Here is a 21,891-nt window from a genome sequence, read left to right on the forward strand (position 1 = left end):
TCAAGGCATACTCTCTACCTTTTATTCTACAAATACGTTTGTAACATTCTTTATACCGCCGTCTCGTTTTGCTCATGGGCCCTTGGTACGAATGCAGAAAATGTGAATGTTTTTTGGGCAGTGCTACATTTTCACTTGGCATTTCTTCTTTATGGGGATTCATCATATTTAAAAGGTAACAAGTAATTTCTTAGCGAAATTTTAAAATTTTAATACTTTTAGTACCCCATTATCTATGTACATACCACACATTTACGAGGCAAGTCCTACATATTAATTCCATTACAATTTTTTTATACTATTTTATGGTTCTGTGTAAACAACTATAATAGGATGACATCTGATCGGATAGATCAATCCTCTTTTTAGCATCATTATAAAAAAAATAGTGTCTGGCTTTAATTTACTATTTTTCCCCTGAACAATAACACACCTATGATTTTTGGTAGTAGCTAGCATACATACTGGCCTTTTGTCAGTCCATTTTAAAAATTTAACGTAACCTAACACTATTTTCGTGGTACATGTTCCTTACGTGCGCCGTTGTTCTCCGACGAACATGCATGACTATTCTTTTTTCCTGTACGGAATTGAAAAATTTTTTGATTCGCGCTATGAACGTTTCTTATAAAAAAATGTTCTCAGAATTGCGTGCGATGCTTAGAATTCGCGTCAGACCTCTACTTTTTGAGAAAAATCGAAAAGGGTACAAAGTTAGGGCCAAAACCGGTCCCGTCAGCTTTACTTAACATTTATAGATATATGCAAATTGATACTGACAAACTATTGTATATCAATGTATTAGTTGAAGTCCACGGAATTTATTGAACCCAACAGGAATCGTATAGCTTTTGTAATTTTGCTATAAAGTGAGGTCAAAGTTGAAAAAATGCGGTCGTGTCGAACAGTTTAATGCGACCCAGCGCCACCCCATGAAACAGACAGTGAATTTGGGCGCCGCCCCACGGAGAAAACCATGAATATTGGCACTGGCGTCAACGTGTTTTAAATGAGAAGAAAATGCAGCAGTACCTACCCCAGCAGCGACATCTACAGCCAGCAACTACAACTATCACGGTCTAATCACCTCAAAACTACTAATTTTGTTAAAATGCTTGGTAACAACGTAATTTTAGTAGAAATATGATAAAAGAACCAAACTCAGGTCTAGTTATATTAATTTCTTATCGATTATTAGTTTAGAAGAGATTTATAACGCAGCATCACATATTCTTTAAAGCTTCGTACCCAATGCTGTTAATGTTAGCGCCATTTCTTTTCGGCAGAATTATTTTCAGCAATTGAGATTTGTATACGTCAATAATTGAAATCCAAATAAATGGACATTCATGAATGAAATATGTATACCTTGTACCATGTGATATAATTTTTGCACAGTTTTGGTACAATTCTTATAGGAACTATTATATTTACCCATTTATTTCTTTAGGAATTATTAAGCAATACTTTAGCGAAATGAAATTTTGCACAAATAATGGTTATAGATCAGCCTAATCTTGAGAAGAGTTTAAATAACTTTATATAGAGAAATAAAGAAGCCAAAATGATTCCTTCAGAAAGTCTTACAAAAGATGGCGAAATGTCTCTCTCATTTTCAAGATATTATCATTAGCTTATAAAAATGATTAAGTAACAATGATTTACATTGTTAAGCGAGATCAATCTATATTTAACAATGTTTAAAAATATTCTATGAAAGGTATAGTTTAATAATTTTATTTACATCGATAACGTTGTTTAAACTATTCAACATTAACAATGCATAGTGACTATTTATCTTATTATTCTCATTGTAGGTCCATCCAGATATAAAATGCAATGAATATGAGTAAATGTCTATGAGCCAGCTCATTCTCTCAGTGACATTAACATCGTGAAGTACGACATACATGTCTTGAAAGTCTTAAAACAGAAGTGACGTAAGTACTTACTAGTTAATAATATAAAGTAACTATAACTGTCCCATAATATTACATACAATTGCAAAATTTTCCATATTCATTTCGTACAAACCACCTGCCGTTAATGTACACAGTTTTTTACTCCGTATTTGCATCATGAGAAGCATTTTTTGAATTTTTACTGGTATTTTATACCAGGTGGACCCATATCTGTTTTGATACGAGTAATAAATTATATTATTTTCTACGATTGAATATTTGCATTTTATACGATTGTACTAGATACATACATATTATTTGCTAAATCAGAACAATGATCCAGAAGTACCTGCCCAGGCAGACTGATCACAAACAAATGAAATTGTTCAGCTCCAAGAAATATGCCGGTTCTAATTGCTTCCGCCGGTCTGTCTAAGTTAGCGACTGTCTGAAAAATACAAACTCTCGATTAGGAAAATGCTTTCAAAATTTTCATTTGTTTTCATTTATTAGATTTTCTTTACTTGAACAGCTGTCATGCTTATACCCATCATATTTAATCCAACTTGAAGCAAATAACTACTTCGACTGTTTTCATTTAGAATATTGTAAAACCTCAAAATATAACGAAAAAAGCACATTAATTGCGATCAATAATCATCTCGCACCATATTGTATTTTATTGTCATTTAATAAATACAAACTCGATCGCTTTATCGTGAGTGATCACACAATATTTTATCTGTTCGTACGTGTAAGTCTCCGTCATAGCTTCTGTAGAGAATATGATTGAACTACCAGTTGCTTTATGGACTTGATGCCTATATTTTTAATATAATTATAAAAAATGAAATCTTATTAGTTTTATCTTCTTATTCTTATTAGTACAAAAAGAGACATATGGCTATTGATCCTTAAAAACTATCATTAATTAAAGAATATCACGTCTATGCTATCAAGGGAGAAATTTCACGCATGATAGCCTTTACGGATTAATGCGACCTTATGCTTTTTGCAGTATTATATTTACCCACACACAGCAAATAATCCACTACTGTGATGGATTATAAGGATATATAACGAATCCACGGTAACTATTATCATCACAACAATGACAGATCCCCATGCAAGCTGTAAATATATGTAAAAGAAGTACTCTTCATGATCAAAAAATATGTAATTAACTCTAAATAATTGTTGTCGCGGACGAGTTTCATTTAATGGAAGGACGACATCCAGAATAGGAAAAAGTAATGGAACCAGCAAGAACAGTACCATGAAGATCAATAAAGTATCTGAAATGATTATAATTGATCGCTTATGTTCAAAATATTAATAGAACAAATCCTTTATATACATAGAAGCACTGTAATCGAAAAATTAAGACATGATAACCTACTTCGGTACAGTTGTGCCATTTTGCTGCCTCGAATGGTGACTTCCTCCAGAACGCGTAAATCATCGGTTAACTTCAGTTCCTCCCATTGTTTCCTCACAAATTCGAACAATTTTCTAAACTATGATATAACATGTATTTTTACGACTTTATAATATGTTTTCATTCCCAAAGCTTAATCGCGAAACAATAAATTCACGTACATTTTCTCTGTTGAAATGGACATTTAATATTTTAACGATACTAGTTATAGCTGCGATTAAATGCGGCATACACTCGATCACTCCGTCCATATCCTTGACATGTAAGGATTTGTATACTTCAAACAACTAGTGATTGTAGGTTCCAATCGTCAATAACGTTATCTGATTATTTACTTTCTTAGGAGGAATTTGTTCAACTAAGTTTTTTCATTTCGATTATAGTACATTTTATAAAAATGTATCTCTACAAATAAAGAATACATTTCTATAAAATGTATTATACGATATGTTTCCCTTACCGTTGGAACGATAATGCCTGTGATACTAGTCACCATTATAGTCACAATAATACTTCTGAATATATCTCTTTGGCGTGGATCTTGTCCTACAATTTGCAAATATTTCTCGAGCATTTTATAGTAAGGAATGTCAAACATATCGGTAGACTGTGTTCTGACTTTCTGAAATGCTGAATGTTCTAAGTTTAGATTAATTTCATGAAAGAAATTTCAAGAAAGAATCCCTGGCTAGTTTACTTTAAGTACCATAAAAATTATATATTGACAAAGAACTATTTTAATTATTTATAATTTATATTATAGTCATAACATAAATTGCATTTGAGTCATTCAGAAGACAGGCACTGATCCAACCGCACTTTTTATTAATTTTTAAATTTCATTACACATGCACATGATTAATATTCAATTCTACAGAAACAAATTTACTTCCATAAATTTACTTATCGTAAGAAAGCGACGTAAATGATGGTAAATTCTAAGATAAATTTAAAAACAATAATAATTGTAATATCATCATTTTCATGTGCTCTTCAATTTATAGAGTTGATCAACGTGATTTCTGAATGGCTCATTTCTATCTCTTACTATCCATATTTCCAGATTTTCAATTAATTGACTTCGGTTAACGTTCGGACTATCGTCGTGCCGATTGAATAAATGTTTCTGTTCTTAAAATTGCGAAAGTCAATCTGTGAATGCAGTTATACTCGATATTCGATATTACTAAGCCTGCAATTACGGTTATTAAGTATGATTATGAATCGACTTCTTTGCCGGACAGGTATGCAGTATATAGCATGATGTCTAAGTTAGCTATTGCTGAATGACAAGTGCATTATAGATAAGAACATAACGAATCAAGGGTTATAGCGATGCCTGTCATTTAAACTGAAAATCGAAGATCTATGATTACAGTGAAATATTGATCGAGCCACTGGCAATATGGTATTAGCTAGGTACTCATTAGCTAGGTGATGTATAAATAATTGTAGAATTAATTACACACTGAAAAGTCTTGAATTCTCAGAAAAGTACCGTACCTCTATTCGTAGTGTTGGTGTGATAATATTTCCTTCGACCTCTAGCTGAAGCCTTGACACGGAAAAAAGTGCAACGGTGTTATTTGCGAGATGTAAATGTAATTTAAAGAAGTGGTGGATCCAATTAGTTAATAGACTTAACTGTTGGAGTTTCATTATATGTATCTTGCTAAAATTAGTACATAAACGTAAATTTTCTCTGTGGCTCGATAGAACGAACTGAAAGAAATCTGTGAAATAGTGGTCAATTCATTATTTCGGTAAGGTATATAACATGTTTTACACTCTGAAGTATCAAATAACATTGAAAGATGGTTCAATAATTCTATTTACGTATTTAATATAATAGTTTAAACGATTTAATATTAACAGTACATATCTTGGCTATATGATCTTAATATTCGTATTCCTGGTTAATCTTGTATCACAGCACAGTGAATTTGACTAAATAATTTCAACAGATAAGGTAGAATCATTGTTTTAGCGACAATAACATCGTGAAGTAGGACATGCATGTTTTGAAGGTCTTGAAAGAAATTGTAAGTAGTTAATATAAGACGAGCAATTATTAGAATCATATAGTGATACATACCACTCCGAAATTTTCTATATTCATTTCGTACAGTCCGCCTGCCGTTAATTTGCATAGTTTCCCACTTCTTATCTGCATCATGTAAAGTATTTTTTGAATTTGCACGGGTGTTTTATACCACATGGCACCATATCTATTGTAACGTCGAGAAAACACAATATTTGAATCAATCGATTCTTGATTGAGACTAATTATTAATTGCATATGAAGACCATAGAGAAAAACATGATAAGGTAGATTTTTTTATATTTTATTATTTAAGAAATTTTTAAATTTTATATTAATCGTCAACCGATCTCCTAATACCAAATCTCTGATTCATTGTCATAACATTAATTATATCAGCATGATATTGCTTTTTCGGGAATAATCGCGTAGCTACTGTACCTGCGCTTTGCATTTTCACTTTGTATTTGTACTTTGTACTTCGCGCTTGCACATTTCGTAAATATTGCAGTCTGCTTCTTCAAGGCAGATCTGAAATTGAGGGTTTTGGATCTCATTGCCTCAATCTATATTGAGCGATATTCCGATTGGTTGATCAAACCGATGACTCAACTAGGAAGATCTTCATTCACCCGGTTAGAATTTCCAAGTTGAGTCATCAGTTTGATCAGCCAAGCGGAACATCGCTCAATATAAATAGTGACAACGGGGCCCGAAACCCTCAGTTTCAGGTCTGCCCTGAAGAAGTAGACTGCAACGTTTACGAAACTGCGCAAAGTGCAAGTGTAAAGTGCAAAGTGCAAGTGCAATAGCTACACGATTTTTCCCGAAAATCCGATATCACGAGATCTCAGTATCGTAGAAGTTCAAAATCTAATTTAAAAAGGAACTTAATTATATGAGTTGTTTCATTTTTAAAATATTGCATTGTTACCTATTTTAGAGTCGTTATTAAATTTATATCATATATTATATATTATACTATATTATATATGTCGGGTTCACGATATGATTAGGGTTGAGGTTAGGGCCGTGAAACGAATTTTTGTTGTGATTAGACATTGTTGTTAAGCAATAGATATTGAGTGCAAATTTGATTATTACAGATTTTGACAAGTAACCGTGGTAGTTAGATACTCGAGACGCTAGTGACAATGATCCTAGGTTCAATAACGAATCCGCGGTCAAGGGGATAACAAAATGCGCTTGCTTCCAGATGTACCCACTTCCTTATCTACGGTACAAGTATTACTGAACTAACTCTTTGTTAAAACGTAGAAGATCCACCGAGCGCAGGGGCGCTATGTAACTCGGTAATGGGACCTCGCGAGAGAGAATGACTTTCCGTCACGATGATGCTGCAAAGGAAAACTATAATGGAGTGTGTCTAAGGATACGAGATCGTCGGATTCGTGGAGATATGCCTTCGTTCGAAAAGTGAGGGAAATTGACTTTGCTGTTAATTGGTCAATTTCCATGTTGGTGGTTAGAGAAGAATGCTAGCCGCCCTTGAGGGAAAGTTGCTAGCGGGAAGCGTCGTTCGTGAGAAAAATAGGTTTCCCCTATCTTCCAGTAGTTGGAACAAAGACTGTTTGTCTGTTTGAAGGACTTTAGTTAACTAAATCATAAGATTTATAACGGATCCTCAGACTAGCTGAATATGTACTGTGGAGATGCATGGACATTTGGCAATCATCCTACCCGGAGAATAGGGTCTGCGTGTGACGAGCCACGGGACAGAAACCGTTGGAATGTTTACTGTCGCGTGCCGCTACAACTATTTCTTTTAAGGAGGGCTATAGAATTACTCCCTATGTTAGATAAAAACGTTCCTCCCTTGGCCGCGGCTACGTTCGACAACTGGTTGTCGCCTCGAGCCTAAGCTCACTATCACAAATCTCGGACAATTATAATCGAGTTAAATTATAGAGACTAAAATATTGGGGCTTTCCGAAGAATACCAAAGGGAAGGCCCCGGTGTCCTTTCATCTCCGACATATATATATATATATATATATATATATTATATTCTTACTATTATATATTACTATTATATAGACACCAAAACTAAAGAGGAAATCAACAATAAATGGAATTATCATGTTTGTCTCGTACGGTTTACATATTGCACACGTATATTAGACATATATGTACATATTATTTCCTAGCTCAGTACAATGATCCAGAAGCACCTGTCCGGGTAGACTAAGCACAAATAAATGAAATTGATTGGCTCCACAAAATACCACGCTTCTAATTGCTTCTTCCGGTTTATCTAAATTTATTACTGCCTGAAAAATAAAGCTATCAGTTAAATACATGCCTCTTTTTAATTTTATTCGGCTTTGTTCCTTACTTGCAAGGCTGTTGCGCTGATTATCAACATATTTAATCCAACTTGGATCAAATAACTAGTTCGACTGCTTTCGTTTAGAATATTATAAAACCTTAAAATATAATAAGAGAAAAAATTAATCGCGTTTAATAATTTTTTGATAATCTACTGTTAGACTACAAATGTTTATGCGTTTATGGAAAATTCAAAGATGCAAAATAATACAAAATGAATATAATACGCAAAAATATATGAAATATTCAGAGTATAGTATTCACTATGATATTTAGTTATTACTTTAGTCGTGTTTATAAAAATATTTTATGTAAATATTCATAGCCTATTTATAATTTATTGTTACTCGACAGATACAAACTGGATGGCTTCGTTGTGCGTGATCACGCAATTCCTAATCTGTTTGTACGTGTAACTTTCCGAAATAATTTGATTGATGTCTGAATTTTTTGTTGCTCTTTGCACTCGGTTCCTGTATTTTTAACAACAGATAGAAAAAATAATTTTAACATCTTTTAAAATTCATTGTAGTGCCGTGTGAAAGCATTTGAATACTTATACATATCTTTTGTAAATATATTATAATTATGATATATGTATATATGTTTCTGATAGCACCATATTTACCCACACACGGCAAACAATGCGCTGTTGTGATGAATTATAAGGATGTACAATGAATCTACGGAAATTATGGTTACCACAACCATAATTGACCCCCAAGCTAACTGCATATATACGTAGAAAAAATAGTCTGCGTCGTTAAAAAGAATGTAATTAATTTTAAGCAGTTGTTGACGTGGTCGAGTTTCATTTAGCGGGAGAACGACATCGAGAATGGGAGAAACTAGTGGGACCAGTAGAAATAATATCAAAGCGGTCAATAAAGATCCTGAAAAGAATAAACTCGATTAACTTACCTGCAAAATACTGAAAGAAAGAATTTTTGTTAGATAATAGAAGTACGACAATATACTTCGATACAATTGAGCCATCTTGTTGCCTTGCATAACGGTTTGATTCAAAACGTACAATTCATCGTTTAATTTCAGTTGTTCCCATTGCTTTGCCACGAATTGAAGCAATTTGTTAAACTATGAATAATATATTGCGAATATTTATTATATACAAGAAACTCTTTACCTAATAATAAATTCACTTACATTTTGTCTGTTAATCTGGATATTTAATATTTTAATAGCACTGATCGTAGCTGCCATAAAATGCGGGAAAACGTCGATTATTGCGTCCATATTCTTGCCACATAATGAGGTATACAATTCTAGTGACTAATGATTGCAGGTTCCAATTGTTTAATAACATTACCTAATTATTTACTTTCTTGCGAGGAATTCATTTACTTTAGTATTCTCAATTTATCTATAACATTTTTCTACGAGAGGTTTAATAGATCTTTCCTTACCGTTGGTATAATGTTGCCTACAATACTGATCACTACAGCAGTTACTATAAAATTTCTAAATCCATTTTTTTGACGTGGATCTTGTCCCAAAAGTTGCAAGTATTTTTCTAGCATTTTATAGTGAGGAATATCAAATATATCAGGAGATTGTCTCTCAGTTTCCTGAAACGCTAAAGTGCTCCAAGCTTGAATTAATTTCTTGATAATTTACATTAAGAATCATAAAAGAACAACATAAAATTATAATTATCACTAGTAGACTGCGGATTTTTATGCATTTATGGGAAATCTCAATCCAAAAAATGTACAAGGTACATATCATATGCAAAAATATACAAGACATTAAAAGTATAATAGGTAAAAAAGCTCTCTACTTAGCTTCCATTTTATTAATTATTTATAAAAATACTAATTTGCACAAACATCCGCGATCTAATCATACTTCAAAAAGTGGTAACTATTTCGATTTTTGTGTAAACCTATTTCACTTACTAGCCATATCTTCTTTTTAACTAGAGTAACCGCTTCGGAAAAAAGACTGACATGTGAAGAGTATGAAAGTTCTGTTTCTCAGAATTGCAGAGATTAATATGATATACGTACGTAATTTTACACGACATTCGATATTATTAGACATCTGCAACTTTTCCACCAAGCATTAATGTGAATTTTTTCGATTTCCTGTCACACAAATATGAACTATGGTATAATTTTTAATCTGTGACATCATACTTGTAGAGAAAATTATGATTTCCGAGGTTCTATTGTAGCCTGTCAAAACGTTCTGCAGTACATGCAACACCTGTCATTGTAGCTAGTCTCTTAAATATTGATATTGATCGTTTCGTACAGCGTCCCAGTTAAATATTGATTGTAAGTGTCGAGAGATTTTTTGAAACAGTGTCATTGATCCTAAAAGACATTGTTTTTTTTATGAATAACGTATTCTAGTTGTAATACTTTCTCCGACATTCGATTGATGATTCTCTACTGATAAGCTGATCACTGTTCACAACACGCGAATATTGTAACAATAGGATTGCGTTATCTTTATACTATCATCAATTTCATGTGCCTAATGTTGTATAATTATGCTTGAAGTAATGTAGGAAGTGAATTCTGTGAAGTATTACGGAATGTGTGTTATTTAGGAACGATTCATGTACTAAAATGTCAATATCGTATCAAAATTATGTGGTTTTATGTCTTTATTTGCACATTCGTCGAAGTCATAAAAAATGTTAAGTGTTACATTATATCGACTATTTATCATACTATCTGTACTCCTGGCTAAACTGGGTACAAAACATAGTAAGTAAAATTACATATTTCAGGTAACCTGGATTCAATTTTTTAATGACATCAACATTGTGATATAGGACATACACGTCTTGAAGGTCTGAAAATGTAAATTCTCGAAAATAGTAAGTAATGTAATACCAATATATAAGTACAGTGCAAAGGTTTGTGGACAAATAGATTTTTCACTTTGTAGTTCAAAATAGATGTTTAACGAAATTTTAACTAATATTGACTACAGTGACATAACAAGTAAAAGTAAACAGTAGAATAAATAAGGGCCGCTATTAATGCTAAATAAAACTTTAAAATGTCAGTTCTAGAATATAAAGTACGAAATCTATCTGAAACATATTTGCACAGTATTTAACATACATTTATAATAGTGCTAGACTGATACATACTATTCCGAAGTTTTCTATATTCATTTCGTACAATCCACCTGCCGTCAATGAACAAAATCTTTTGCATCTTATTTGCATCACGTATAGTACTTTTTGAATCTGCACGGGTGTTCCATACCATGTGGAGCTGTAACTATTTTGATACGAGTAATTAATTTTGTTGAAGTCTGCAACTAGTGTAGTTTATATGAATACTTTCTTAACACATACATATTATCTGCTAAATAAGAACAATGATCCAGGAGCACCTGGCCTGGTAAGCTGAGTAGAAACAAATGAAATTGATCAGCCCCACAAAATACAGCACTTCGTATTGCTTCTTCCGGTCTGTCTAAGTTTATTACTGTCTGAAGAATGATATAAACAATTATTTGCCTGAAACTACTTTTAATGTTTGTTATCATTTTGAAGATTGTTTTTACTTGAACAGCAGTCGCGCTTATCCCCAACATATTCAACCCAACCTGAATTAAGTAACTACTTCGACTGCTTTCTTTCAATATATCTGAAAATCTTTAAAATTAATGAAGATGTATATTAGTGACATTTCGTAATTTTTTGATTATCCTAATAAATACAGACCGTATGGCTTCATTGTGCATTACCGCGCAATTCCGGATCTTTTCATACGTGTAATTCTTAGAAATAGCTTTACCAGTAAAGTAGTTTGGATTTACAGTTGCTTTTTGGATTCGATGTCTACGGTTATGAAAACAAATAATGAAAATGTATGTACTTAATATAAATGTAATGATTATAATATTAATTAGTACATGCGAGTATGGCGACTAATACCAAGTCTTGCATAACATCATGACATTTACCCACAAACTGCAAATAATCCACTACTGTGATGAATTATTAACATGTATAACCAATCTGCACCTATTATGGTGAACACCACAACCACAGAGCTCCAAAATAATTGTAAATAAATGTAAAAGAAATAGTTGTCACCGTTGAAAAATATGTAATTAACTCTTAGTAGTTGTTGGCGTGTTCGAGTTCCGTTTATTGGATGGACAATATCGAGAATGGGAGAAATTAGTGGCACTAGCAAGAATAATCCCATAAAAGATACTAAAGTGTCTGAAAATTAGTACAGTCTCTATCAGGGAGAACTTTTTTTGTTAAACGTTAGAAATATTGGAAATCACGACGTGAATTGGGATATTTTTACTTACTACGATAAAATAGCGCCATTCTGTTGCCTTGCATGACGGTTTCTTCTAGAACGTGCAATTCATCGTTTAATTTCAGCTCTTGCCATTGTTTTGCCACAAGTTGGAACAGCTTGTCAAACTAGAAAAACATAAGTTTTTATGCCCTTTGGTTGAGGATTTCTTCAAATAAAAAGAAATTAGCGCACATTTCGCCTGTTGAAATGCATATTTAATATTTTAACAGCGCTGGTGGAAGATGCAATAAAATGTGGCAGACATTCGATGACTCCATCCATGTCCTTCTTATGCAATGACGCAAGTATCTCTATTGTCTATCGATTGCAAGTTCCAATTGTTTAATGATATTACCTGATTATTAGCTTTATTACGTAGCATTCACTCAATCCAGTTTCCTCATTATATCCTTTTTGCTTTTCTATATAATGATTGACGTGTTTTGCTTACCGTTGGAATTGTGATGCTTGCGATACTAGTCACCACTATTATTACAATTATATTTCTAATGCTATTTTTATGACGCGGATCTTGCCCTAAAAGTTGGATGTATCGTTCGAGTTTATTATAGTAAGGTACGTGAAATATTTCGGGGTCCCCGGTTTTCTGAAACACTGAATACTCCAAGCTTACGTTAATTATACGAGTTATATTAAATATCATAGAAATAATATTAATGTAATGTTAATATAACAGGACGCTGCGCATTTTTATACATTTATGGGAAAATTTTAAGGGAAATAGATGCACAGAATGCATATCATATGTAAAATACATAAAACATTCGAAGTATAATATTATTTATAATATATAACAGGTAAAAAATTTTTCTGTCTGGTTGCGGGGTTTTCAATTACATTTGTACAAATATAGGTGTGCATAAATATCCGCAGTGTAATCGTTAGTTTAAAAAGAACTAAATATTTTAGTTTTAGTGTAAATCTCTTTTTCTTACTAGCTATAACTTTGGGTTTTAAACGCCGGTGATCTTAACTCGTGCAATTGCTTTAAGCGAAATCTCGTGTAACAAGTATCGTAGGCAGTGTGAGTTCCCTTCTCAGGATCATAAAGACCAATACGGCACGTATGTATGTAATTTTACTCGACGTTTGACATTACTGGACATTTACAATTTCCACTAATTGTTGATGTGAACTTTTTCGATTCGCTATCACACAAATATGAATTATGGTATAATTTTTAATCTGTGACATCATACTTATAGAGAAAATTATGATTTCCGAGGTTCTACTATAGCCTGTCAAAACTATGTTCTGCAGTACATGCAACACCTGTCATTATAGCTAGTCTCTTAAATATTGATATCGTTTCGTACAGCGTCCCAGTTAAATATTGATTGTAAGTGTCGAGAGATTTTTCGAAACAGTGTCATTGATCCTGAAAGACATTGTTCTTTTTATGAATAGCGTATTCTAGTTGTAATACTACTTCCTCTGACATTCGATTGAAGATTCTCTACCGATAAGTTTATCACTGTTCACAACACGCGAATATTGTAACAATAGGATTGTGTTATCTTTATACTATCACCAATTTCATGTACCTAAAGTCGTATAATTATGCTTGAAGTAATGTAGAATGTGAATTCTGTGAAATAGTAAGGAATGTGTGTTATTTAGGTATGATTTCTATACTAAAATATTAACACTGTATCTGAGGGATGTTTTTATATCTTTATTCGCTAAAGTCATCCAATATGTTCAGTATTACATGTCAGCTATCTATTATACTAGTTGTACGCTTGTTAAAACTGTGTATAATATACAATGGATGATATTACATTTGACTAGTAATGTAAGTTCAGTCCTTCAGAGACATAAACATTGTAATGTAGGACATACAAGTTTTGAAAGTCTGAAGATTAAAATATTCGTAAATAGAAGATAACATAGTATATATAAATATAGTGGTACGCAAAAGTTCCCAGCCAGGTAGGTTTCCCATCTTATATTGTAAAAGTCGTATTTGATAGAATTTTATCTAACATGTAATATGTAATATTAATGAAGAGCACAATAAATAAAAGGAAACAGTGGAACTAAAAATAATTGTTTTATCGTTATAGTACAGTAATATTACGTAAAATTCTTTAAAATATCGCGTGTGTTATATCACATGAAAAATCAGAAATTTTGTGCACCACTGTACGTATATATAATAGTGCTAGACTGATACATACTATCCCAAAGTTTTCTATGTTCATTTCGTACAATCCACCTGCCGTCAATGAACAAAATCTTTTGCATCTTATTTGCATCACGTATAGTACTTTTTGAACCTGCACGGGTGTTCCGTACCATGTCGAGCTGTAACTATTTTGATAGGAGTAATTAATTTTGTTGGAGTCCGTAACTAATGTAATCTATATGAATACTTTTTTAACACATACATATTATCTGCTAAATCAGAGCAATGATCCAGGAGAACCTGTCCAGGTAAACTGAGTAAAAGCAAATGAAATTGACTAGCCCCACAAAATACAGCACTTCGCATTGCTTCCTCCGGTCTATCTAAGTTTATTACTATCTGAAATATGAAGTATAACAATTATTTACATAGAATTATTTTCAGTTTGTATTTGTTATCATTTTCAAGACTATACTTTACTTGGGCAGCTGTCGTGCTGATACCCAACATACTCAATCCAACCTGAATTAAGTAACTACCTTGACTGCTTCCGTTCAATATATTGTAAAACCTTTAAAATTAATGAAAGTGTATATTAACAATATTTTGTAATTTTTTAATTACTTTATCGTTTTCTGTTATGCTTTATCGTCAATTAATAAATACATACAGTATAGCTTCACTATGCATCATCGCGCAATTCCGGATTTTTTCATACATGTAATTCTCAGAAACAGCTGTGCAAGTAGAGTTGTTTGGATTCACAGTTGCTTTTTGGACTCGATGTCTACGGTTATGATAACAAATATTGAACATTTGTATACTTACTATAAATATAGTGATTACAATATTCACTAGTGCATGACAGAATGGCGACTAATAACCAAGTCTTGCATAACATTATGACATTTACCCACAGACTGCAAATAATCCACTGACGTGATGAATTATTAGCATGTATAACCAGTCTGCACTAATTATGACGAACACAACAACAGCTGCTGCACAAAATAATTGCAAGTATATGTAGAAAAAATAATCATCACCGTTAAAAAATATGTAATTAACTCTTAGTAGTTGTTGGCGTGTTCGAGTTCCGTTTATTGGATGAACAATATCGAGAATGGGGAAAATTAGTGGCACCAGCAAGAATAATCCCAAAAAAGATACTAAAGTGTCTGAAAATTAGTACAATCGATTATAATAATAATTCTACGTGTATGTCAGGGAGGACCGTTTTTGTTAAAAATTAGAAATATTGGAAATCATGATGAGAATTGTGATACCATGACTTACTATGGTAAAATTGCGCCATCCTGTTACCTTGCATGACGGTTTCCTCTAGAATGTGCAGTTCGTCGTTTAATTTCAGTTCCTGCCATTGTTTTGCCACAAGTTGAAACAACTTGTCAAACTAGAAAAAAATAAGTTTTTATGCCTCTTGCATCGTTCAGGATTTTTTTATATAAAAAGAAATTAGCGCACACTTCGCCTGTTGAAATACATATTTAATATTTTGACAGCGCTGATGGAAGATGCAAGAAAATGTGGCAGACACTCGATGACTCCATCTATATCCTTGTTATGCAATGACGCAAGTATCTCTATTATCTATCGATTGCAAGTTCCAATTGTTTAATGACATTACCTGATTAGTATCTTCGTTACATAGCATTCACACAAATCAGTTTCTTCACTTTATCCTCGTTAATTTTCTACATAATGATTTATGTGTTTTGCTTACCGTTGGGAAAATGATGCTTGCGATATTAATCATCACTATCATTACAATAATATTTCTAGTGCTACTTTTATGACGCGGATCTTGCCCCAAAAGTTGGATGTATCGTTCGATTTTATTGTAGTAAGATATGTAAAATATTTCGGAGCCTTCGGTTATCTGAAGCACTGAATACTCCAAGCTCACATTAATTATATATTCGCGTTATATTAAAGACGATAGAAATAACGACAACATAACATTAATTTCACTAGTCACTGCGAGTTTTTATGCATTTATGGGAAATTTTGAGGGAAAGAGATGAAAAAAATGTATATTATATGCAAAAATGTATAAAATAATCAATATATAATATTGTCTATAATATGTAACAGCTAAACACATTTTCTGCCTGGGTTCGATTTTTTCAATTATATTCACAGAGATATAGGTTTGCATAAACACCCGCAGTGTTATCATTAGTTCAAGAAGAACTGAATATTATTTATATTTTTAGTGTAAATGTCTTTCCGTTACTGGCTATATCTCGAGATTTCTAACGCTGGCGTTTTTAACTGATGCGAGTGCTTTAGGAGAAATCGCGTATTTGACAAATGTCGTATGGAGTACAAGTTCTCATCTGAGGATCATGGAAATCAATATTGTTCATATGTAGTTTTACAAGGCATTAGATGTTACTGAAAATGTATAATTTGGGTCATTATATATTACACAGATTCAGTTTCTTGTCGAACAGCTGTGCAATTTGGTATTATTTTAAATTTATTACATCATCATGGTTAAGAGAAGTATGATTTTCTGATGTTCTTCTAGCTCCCATCAAAATATTCTGCGGAACATGAAAGGCTTATTATTATGTATAATTATCCTGAATTATTGATATCGTCTCATACGACATGCCAGTTAAATTTTAATGGTAAATGCTAACTGAGTTTTCAAAACTGTGACATTGATCTTGAAAGAAGATGCACAGTGTATTCCAGTTTCTAATATTTTGGCATTACTTCTTCGGACTTCCAATTGAGGATTCTTGACTGAGAAGATTGTCACTGTTTGCCACACGCGAATATTAGAACCAGTGGATCTATGTTATCGTTAGACGTATCATTGCCGGCATCAATTTCATTCTTGTAAAATTGCGAAATTGTTTTTGAAGTAATGTAAATGGAATTCATTGAAATTGGTAGTGAATGTGTGTCATGTGTGTTATTCAGGTATGATTTATGTGCTAAAATATTAACACCGTATAAGAGAGATGATTTTTATATCTTTATTCGCCAACGTCATCAAATATGTCTAGTATTACATGTCAGCTATTTATTATACTAATTATATGCTTGGTAAAACTGTGTATAACATACAGTGGATGAGATTACATTCGACAGGTAATGCATATTCAACCATTCAGGGACATCAACATTGTAATATAGGATATGCACGTTTTGAAGGTCTGAAGATTAAAATATTCGTAAATAGTAGTTAATATACTATATGTAAATATATTGATTTGGAAAAGTTTTAAGTCAGAAATTTGATCTAATTTTGAATATGAGGACATAATAGATAATTGGAAACAGTACAACAAATGATAATTGCTTTGTGGTTATAGTATAAACCTAATATATAGTATATACTTAGTAAGGTTTCTTAAAATATCGCTTTTGCGACATGTAATGAAAAATCAAAAATTTTTATATACCGCTGTACGTACATACATATAATATTGTTAAATTTATACATACTATTCCGAAGTTTTCTATATTCATTTCATACAATCCACCAGCCGTCAATGAACAAAACCTTCTACATCTTATTTGCATCACGTATAGTACCTTTTGAATCTTCACAGGTGCCTTGTACCATGTGGAGCTGTAACTATTTGATACGAACATTTAATTTTATTCGAGCCTGATTGATATATATAGTTTCTAAACACATACATATTATCTGCTAAATCAGAGCAATGATCCAGAAGTACCTGGCCAGGTAAGCTAAGTAGAAACAAATGAAATTGACAAGCGCCACAAAATACAGCACTTCGTATTGCTTCCTCTGGTCTGTTCAACTTTACCACGGTCTGAAAAATAAAATAAGATAATTACTTACCGAGATCTATTTTAATTTGTATCCGTTATCAATGTCAAGATTGTTCTTTACTTGAACTGCTGCTGTGCTAATACTCAATATATTCAATCCAACCTGGATTAAATAACTACTTTGGCTGCTTTCGTTCAATATATCGTAAAACCTTTATAATTAATGAAGATCTATATTAGTCACATTTCATAATTTTGTAATTATTTTGCCGACTTTTATTATGCTTTGTTGTTGATTAATGTATACATACTGTATGGCTTCCCTATGCATCATCACGCAATTTCGAAACTTTTCATACGTCGCATTCTCAAAAATATTTTCACAAGTAATGTAGTTTGGTTTCGCAGTTGCCTTTTGAATTTGATATCTGTTGTTAAGAAAACAAATAATAAAAACGTGTGTACTTAAAAAAATTATAGTTATTATAATATTTACTAGTACATGCGAGAATGGCGACTAATAACCAAATCTTGCATAATATCAGGATACTTACCCACAAACCGCAAATAATCCACTACTGTGATGAATTATTAGCATGTATAACCAATCAGCACCTATTATGGTGAACACTACAACGACAGAGCTCCAAAATAATTGTAAATATATGTAAAAGAAATAGTCGTCATCATTAAAAAATATGTAATTAACTCTTAGCAGTTGTTGGCGTGTTCGAGTTCCGTTTATTGGATGGACAATATCAAGCATTGGGGAAATTAGTGGCACCAGCAAGAACAGTACCATAAAAGATACTAAAGTGTCTGAAAGTCAACACAATTGATTGTTTACGCGTAAATAATTCTATGTATATGTCAGGGAGGATCTTTTACTTTAAACATTAAAAATATTGGAAATCGTGTTCTGAATTTAAATTCTTTACTTACTACGATAAAAGTGCGCCATCCTGTTGCCTTGCATGACGACTTTCTCTAGAACGTGCAATTCATCGTTGAATTTCAGCTGCTGCCATTGTCTAGCCACAAGTTGGAACAGTTTACTGAACTAGAAAAAAATAATTTTTTATGTCACTTGTATAGTTTAAAATATTCTTATGTAAGAGGATATTTGCACACATTTCGTTTGTTGAAATGCATGTTTAATACTTTAACCGCGCTGATGGAAGATGCAACAAAATGTGGTAAACACTCGATGACTCCATCCATATCCTTATTATGCAACGACGCAAATAACTCTATCGTCTATTGGTTGCAGGTCCCAATTGTTTAATGACATTACCTGATTATTAGCTTCATTACGTAGCATTCACTCAATTCAGTTTCCTCATTTTATCCTTCCTACTTTTCTATATAATGATTGACGTGTTTTTCTTACCGTTGGGATAGTGATGCTTGCGATACTAGTCACCACTATTATTACAATCATATTTCTAGTGCTACTTTTATGACGCGGATCTTGCCCCAAAAGTTGGATGTATCGTTCGAGTTTATTGTAATATGTCACATGAAGTATTTCGGAGCTCCCAGTTTTCTGACACACTAAATACTCCAAACTCAGATTAATTATTGATTACCTCAGATTACCCCATGAGGTTATATTAAATACCGTAGAAGTAACATCAACATAACATCAATATCACTAGACGCTGCGGATTTTTATGCTTTTATAGGATATTTCAGTAAAGAAACGCAAAGAATGCACATGTAAAAATATATAAAATATTCACATATAATATTCTTCATAGAATGAAATAGGTAAAACCATGTTCTGCGTGAGTACGATTTTTAAATTACATTCCTACAAATATAGGTTTGCATAAATATCCACAGGTTTATCATTAGTTTAAAAAGAACCACTTCTTTGATGTGGTGTAAATCTCTTTCCCTTACTGGTTGTAGTTTCGAGTCTCCAGCGTCGGCTTCTTTATCTTGTGCAACCGCTTTTGGAGGAATCGCGCGTTTAAGAAGTGTCGTGTGGAGTATGAGATCTCATTCTGAAGTCGTAAAAATCAATATGCTTATATGTAGTTATGCTGTAGTCATATGTAGTTACATTCAATGTTGCTGGAAATGCGTCAATTTTGCCATTACATATTATAGCGTATCGATTTGTTGCCAGGTAGTCTACTACGGTATCACTCTTAACTTGTGACATCGTCTTTGATACGAAAATGATTGCTTTTCGATTTTCTTGTAACACATGTTACGGCGCTCGGCGGGACATGGATAAGCAGTTGTTATAATTGAGTATTGGTATACCAATTGAGTACTGATTGTAAGTGGTAGGAAATTTTTCATAGCGCTGACTGTTTGAAAACATTTCTTTATGTGCACGGTGTATTCGAGTTCGGATACTTTCCTCGATTTTCAATTAAGAATTCTCCACCGACATGTTTATCACTGTTCGGAACATGCGAATATTCTAACAACAGCACTGTTATCTTTGTACTTGTACCAATTTTATCTGCCTAAATCTGTATAATTATTCTTGACGTGGTGTCGAAGGAATTCAGTGAAATGGTAGCAAATGTGTTATTTAGGTACGAATTATGTACTGAAATATTAACACGATATCTGATGTGTGTGGTTTTATATTTCTATTCATTTGAGTAGTCCAATATATTCAGTATTACATGTAAATTATCTATCATATCATTTCTATACTTAGTAAAACTTTATATAACACACACTGGATGTATGAACGATTACATTCGACAGATGTGCTGAGTTAATTTTTAACTGACATCATCATTGTAATATAGGACATGCACGTTTTGAAGGTCTGAAAATTAAAATAATTGTAATTAGTGGATAATACATATACGTATATACAGGATGTTCGCTTGCAAGCGTAAAAAAATTTGAGGGATGATTCTTGAAGCTAAAATAAGAAGAAAATCAAAAATAAAAAAATTCCGTTTTCTGATCTTTTTGCAGTCATTGTCATTTAAAAATTGCCCGAAATAACGTGCTGTAGCAAGTTTTCTTACACGAACGAAAAATATTTAGATCAACTTAAGCAACGGAGTGCATAGGGATCCTCAAATCGAACGATACATGGACAGCAGCTTGCACAAATGTAGCGAAAAAAGAAAAGAGAAAAGCTGTAGGGAAGGAAATAGTGACTTTCTAAGTCGCAAATTGTCCTGCACAACGTTTTCTAAGAAAAATCGGCCAACCACAGACGGGGCGATGGCAGTACGTGTGTGAAATTTGTATAAACGTTGTTTATGTGCGCCATTATTTATTAATTATTTATGGAAACAAAGAGCTAGAGGAAACATTGTGCAGGATAATTTACATCTTCGAACGTCATCTTCTCTACGGCTTGTGCGAGGGAAACTGCTACCCATGTATCGTTGGATTTGAGGATCACTGTGTACCCCGCTGCTTAGGTTGACCTAATTTTGTTCCTGTAAGGGTTCTTGCTCGCATACAGGGATATATCATTCAATTTTTAATTGACAATAATCAACAAACAAATCAGAAAAAGGAATTTCTTTATTCTTTATTTTCATTTTATTTTAGCTTCAATAATCGCCCTTTAAATTCTTTTATACCTGTAAACAAACACATTATATCTGATATTATCTGATATTGAATATAAGGGCATAACAGGTAGGAAGAGACAGTATAATAAATGACACTTGATTTATGCTCATACTATACTATGTACTTCGAAAGGTGCTTTAAAATATCGCTTTTGCGATATGTAATAAAAAATCAGAAATTTTTATATACCGCTGTACGTACATACATATAATATTGTTAAATTTATACATACTATTCCGAAGTTTTCTATATTCATTTCATACAATCCACCTGCCGTCAATGAACAAAACTTTCTGCATCTTATTTGCATCACGTATAGTACTTTTTGAATCTGCACGGGTGCCTTGTACCATTTGGAGCTATAA

The 21,891-nt window shown here is 32.6% G+C and overlaps 6 protein-coding genes across 16 annotated transcripts in view; 1 reads left to right on the forward strand and 5 right to left on the reverse strand.

Annotated features, from left to right (window-relative positions):
• Positions 1 to 21,891, forward strand: part of LOC122572725 (crossover junction endonuclease MUS81) — a 57,093-nt gene that overhangs the window by 7,461 nt on the left and 27,741 nt on the right. The window contains exons 9-11 of one of the 9 annotated variants that reach the window (XM_043738087.1): positions 1,451 to 1,720; positions 1,818 to 1,940; positions 10,488 to 10,577. In XM_043738087.1, the coding sequence (XP_043594022.1) occupies positions 1,451 to 1,515 (65 nt within the window). In that variant the 3' untranslated portion in view covers positions 1,516 to 1,720; positions 1,818 to 1,940; positions 10,488 to 10,577. Of the gene's footprint in view, positions 1 to 5; positions 1,360 to 1,450; positions 1,721 to 1,817; positions 1,941 to 2,919; positions 3,058 to 10,487; positions 10,578 to 21,891 lie in introns of those variants that run through there. The other 8 variants (XM_043738088.1, XM_043738084.1, XM_043738090.1 and 5 more) reach the window with 8 other exon arrangements.
• Positions 1,795 to 4,981, reverse strand: LOC122572731. Of its 2 annotated transcripts, none has more exons than XM_043738107.1 (9): positions 3,800 to 4,981; positions 3,501 to 3,593; positions 3,301 to 3,418; positions 2,932 to 3,196; positions 2,606 to 2,722; positions 2,426 to 2,516; positions 2,213 to 2,349; positions 2,000 to 2,132; positions 1,795 to 1,923 (listed from the first exon to the last, which is right to left on the reverse strand). In XM_043738107.1, the coding sequence occupies exons 1-9, from the start codon at positions 3,935 to 3,937 to the stop codon at positions 1,870 to 1,872; spliced, it is 1,146 nt and encodes a 381-aa protein (XP_043594042.1). In that variant the 5' UTR covers positions 3,938 to 4,981; the 3' UTR covers positions 1,795 to 1,869. The 2 variants fall into 2 exon arrangements, with proteins under 2 accessions (XP_043594042.1, XP_043594041.1); XM_043738106.1 differs by having other exon boundaries at positions 3,501 to 3,626.
• LOC122572732 lies at positions 5,009 to 10,358 on the reverse strand. Its single transcript, XM_043738108.1, has 9 exons — positions 9,154 to 10,358; positions 8,894 to 9,019; positions 8,707 to 8,824; positions 8,358 to 8,622; positions 8,092 to 8,202; positions 7,737 to 7,827; positions 7,535 to 7,671; positions 5,435 to 5,567; positions 5,009 to 5,368 (listed from the first exon to the last, which is right to left on the reverse strand). Exons 1-9 carry the CDS (start codon positions 9,265 to 9,267, stop codon positions 5,315 to 5,317), a joined length of 1,149 nt encoding a protein of 382 aa, XP_043594043.1. The 5' UTR covers positions 9,268 to 10,358; the 3' UTR covers positions 5,009 to 5,314.
• Positions 10,585 to 12,722, reverse strand: LOC122572728. The gene is made up of 8 exons (XM_043738102.1): positions 12,485 to 12,722; positions 12,226 to 12,351; positions 12,041 to 12,158; positions 11,681 to 11,945; positions 11,439 to 11,555; positions 11,279 to 11,369; positions 11,067 to 11,203; positions 10,585 to 10,989 (listed from the first exon to the last, which is right to left on the reverse strand). The coding sequence occupies exons 1-8, from the start codon at positions 12,695 to 12,697 to the stop codon at positions 10,830 to 10,832; spliced, it is 1,227 nt and encodes a 408-aa protein (XP_043594037.1). The 5' UTR covers positions 12,698 to 12,722; the 3' UTR covers positions 10,585 to 10,829.
• LOC122572729 lies at positions 13,768 to 16,964 on the reverse strand. Of its 2 annotated transcripts, XM_043738104.1 has the most exons (10): positions 16,440 to 16,964; positions 15,927 to 16,090; positions 15,668 to 15,793; positions 15,479 to 15,596; positions 15,096 to 15,360; positions 14,853 to 14,969; positions 14,663 to 14,753; positions 14,445 to 14,581; positions 14,235 to 14,367; positions 13,768 to 13,909 (listed from the first exon to the last, which is right to left on the reverse strand). In XM_043738104.1, coding segments are annotated over exons 1-10 (1,206 nt in total). In that variant the 5' UTR covers positions 16,441 to 16,964; the 3' UTR covers positions 13,768 to 13,855. The 2 variants fall into 2 exon arrangements, with proteins under 2 accessions (XP_043594039.1, XP_043594038.1); XM_043738103.1 differs by lacking the exon at positions 13,768 to 13,909 and having other exon boundaries at positions 14,133 to 14,367.
• LOC122572730 lies at positions 17,164 to 19,879 on the reverse strand. Its single transcript, XM_043738105.1, has 10 exons — positions 19,865 to 19,879; positions 19,350 to 19,513; positions 19,091 to 19,216; positions 18,902 to 19,019; positions 18,514 to 18,778; positions 18,271 to 18,387; positions 18,081 to 18,171; positions 17,864 to 18,000; positions 17,666 to 17,798; positions 17,164 to 17,373 (listed from the first exon to the last, which is right to left on the reverse strand). Coding segments are annotated over exons 1-10 (1,206 nt in total). The 5' UTR covers positions 19,866 to 19,879; the 3' UTR covers positions 17,164 to 17,319.

Source organism: Bombus pyrosoma, linkage group LG11 (assembly GCF_014825855.1).
Source record: "Bombus pyrosoma isolate SC7728 linkage group LG11, ASM1482585v1, whole genome shotgun sequence".
NCBI classification, from domain to species: Eukaryota; Metazoa; Arthropoda; class Insecta; order Hymenoptera; family Apidae; genus Bombus; species Bombus pyrosoma.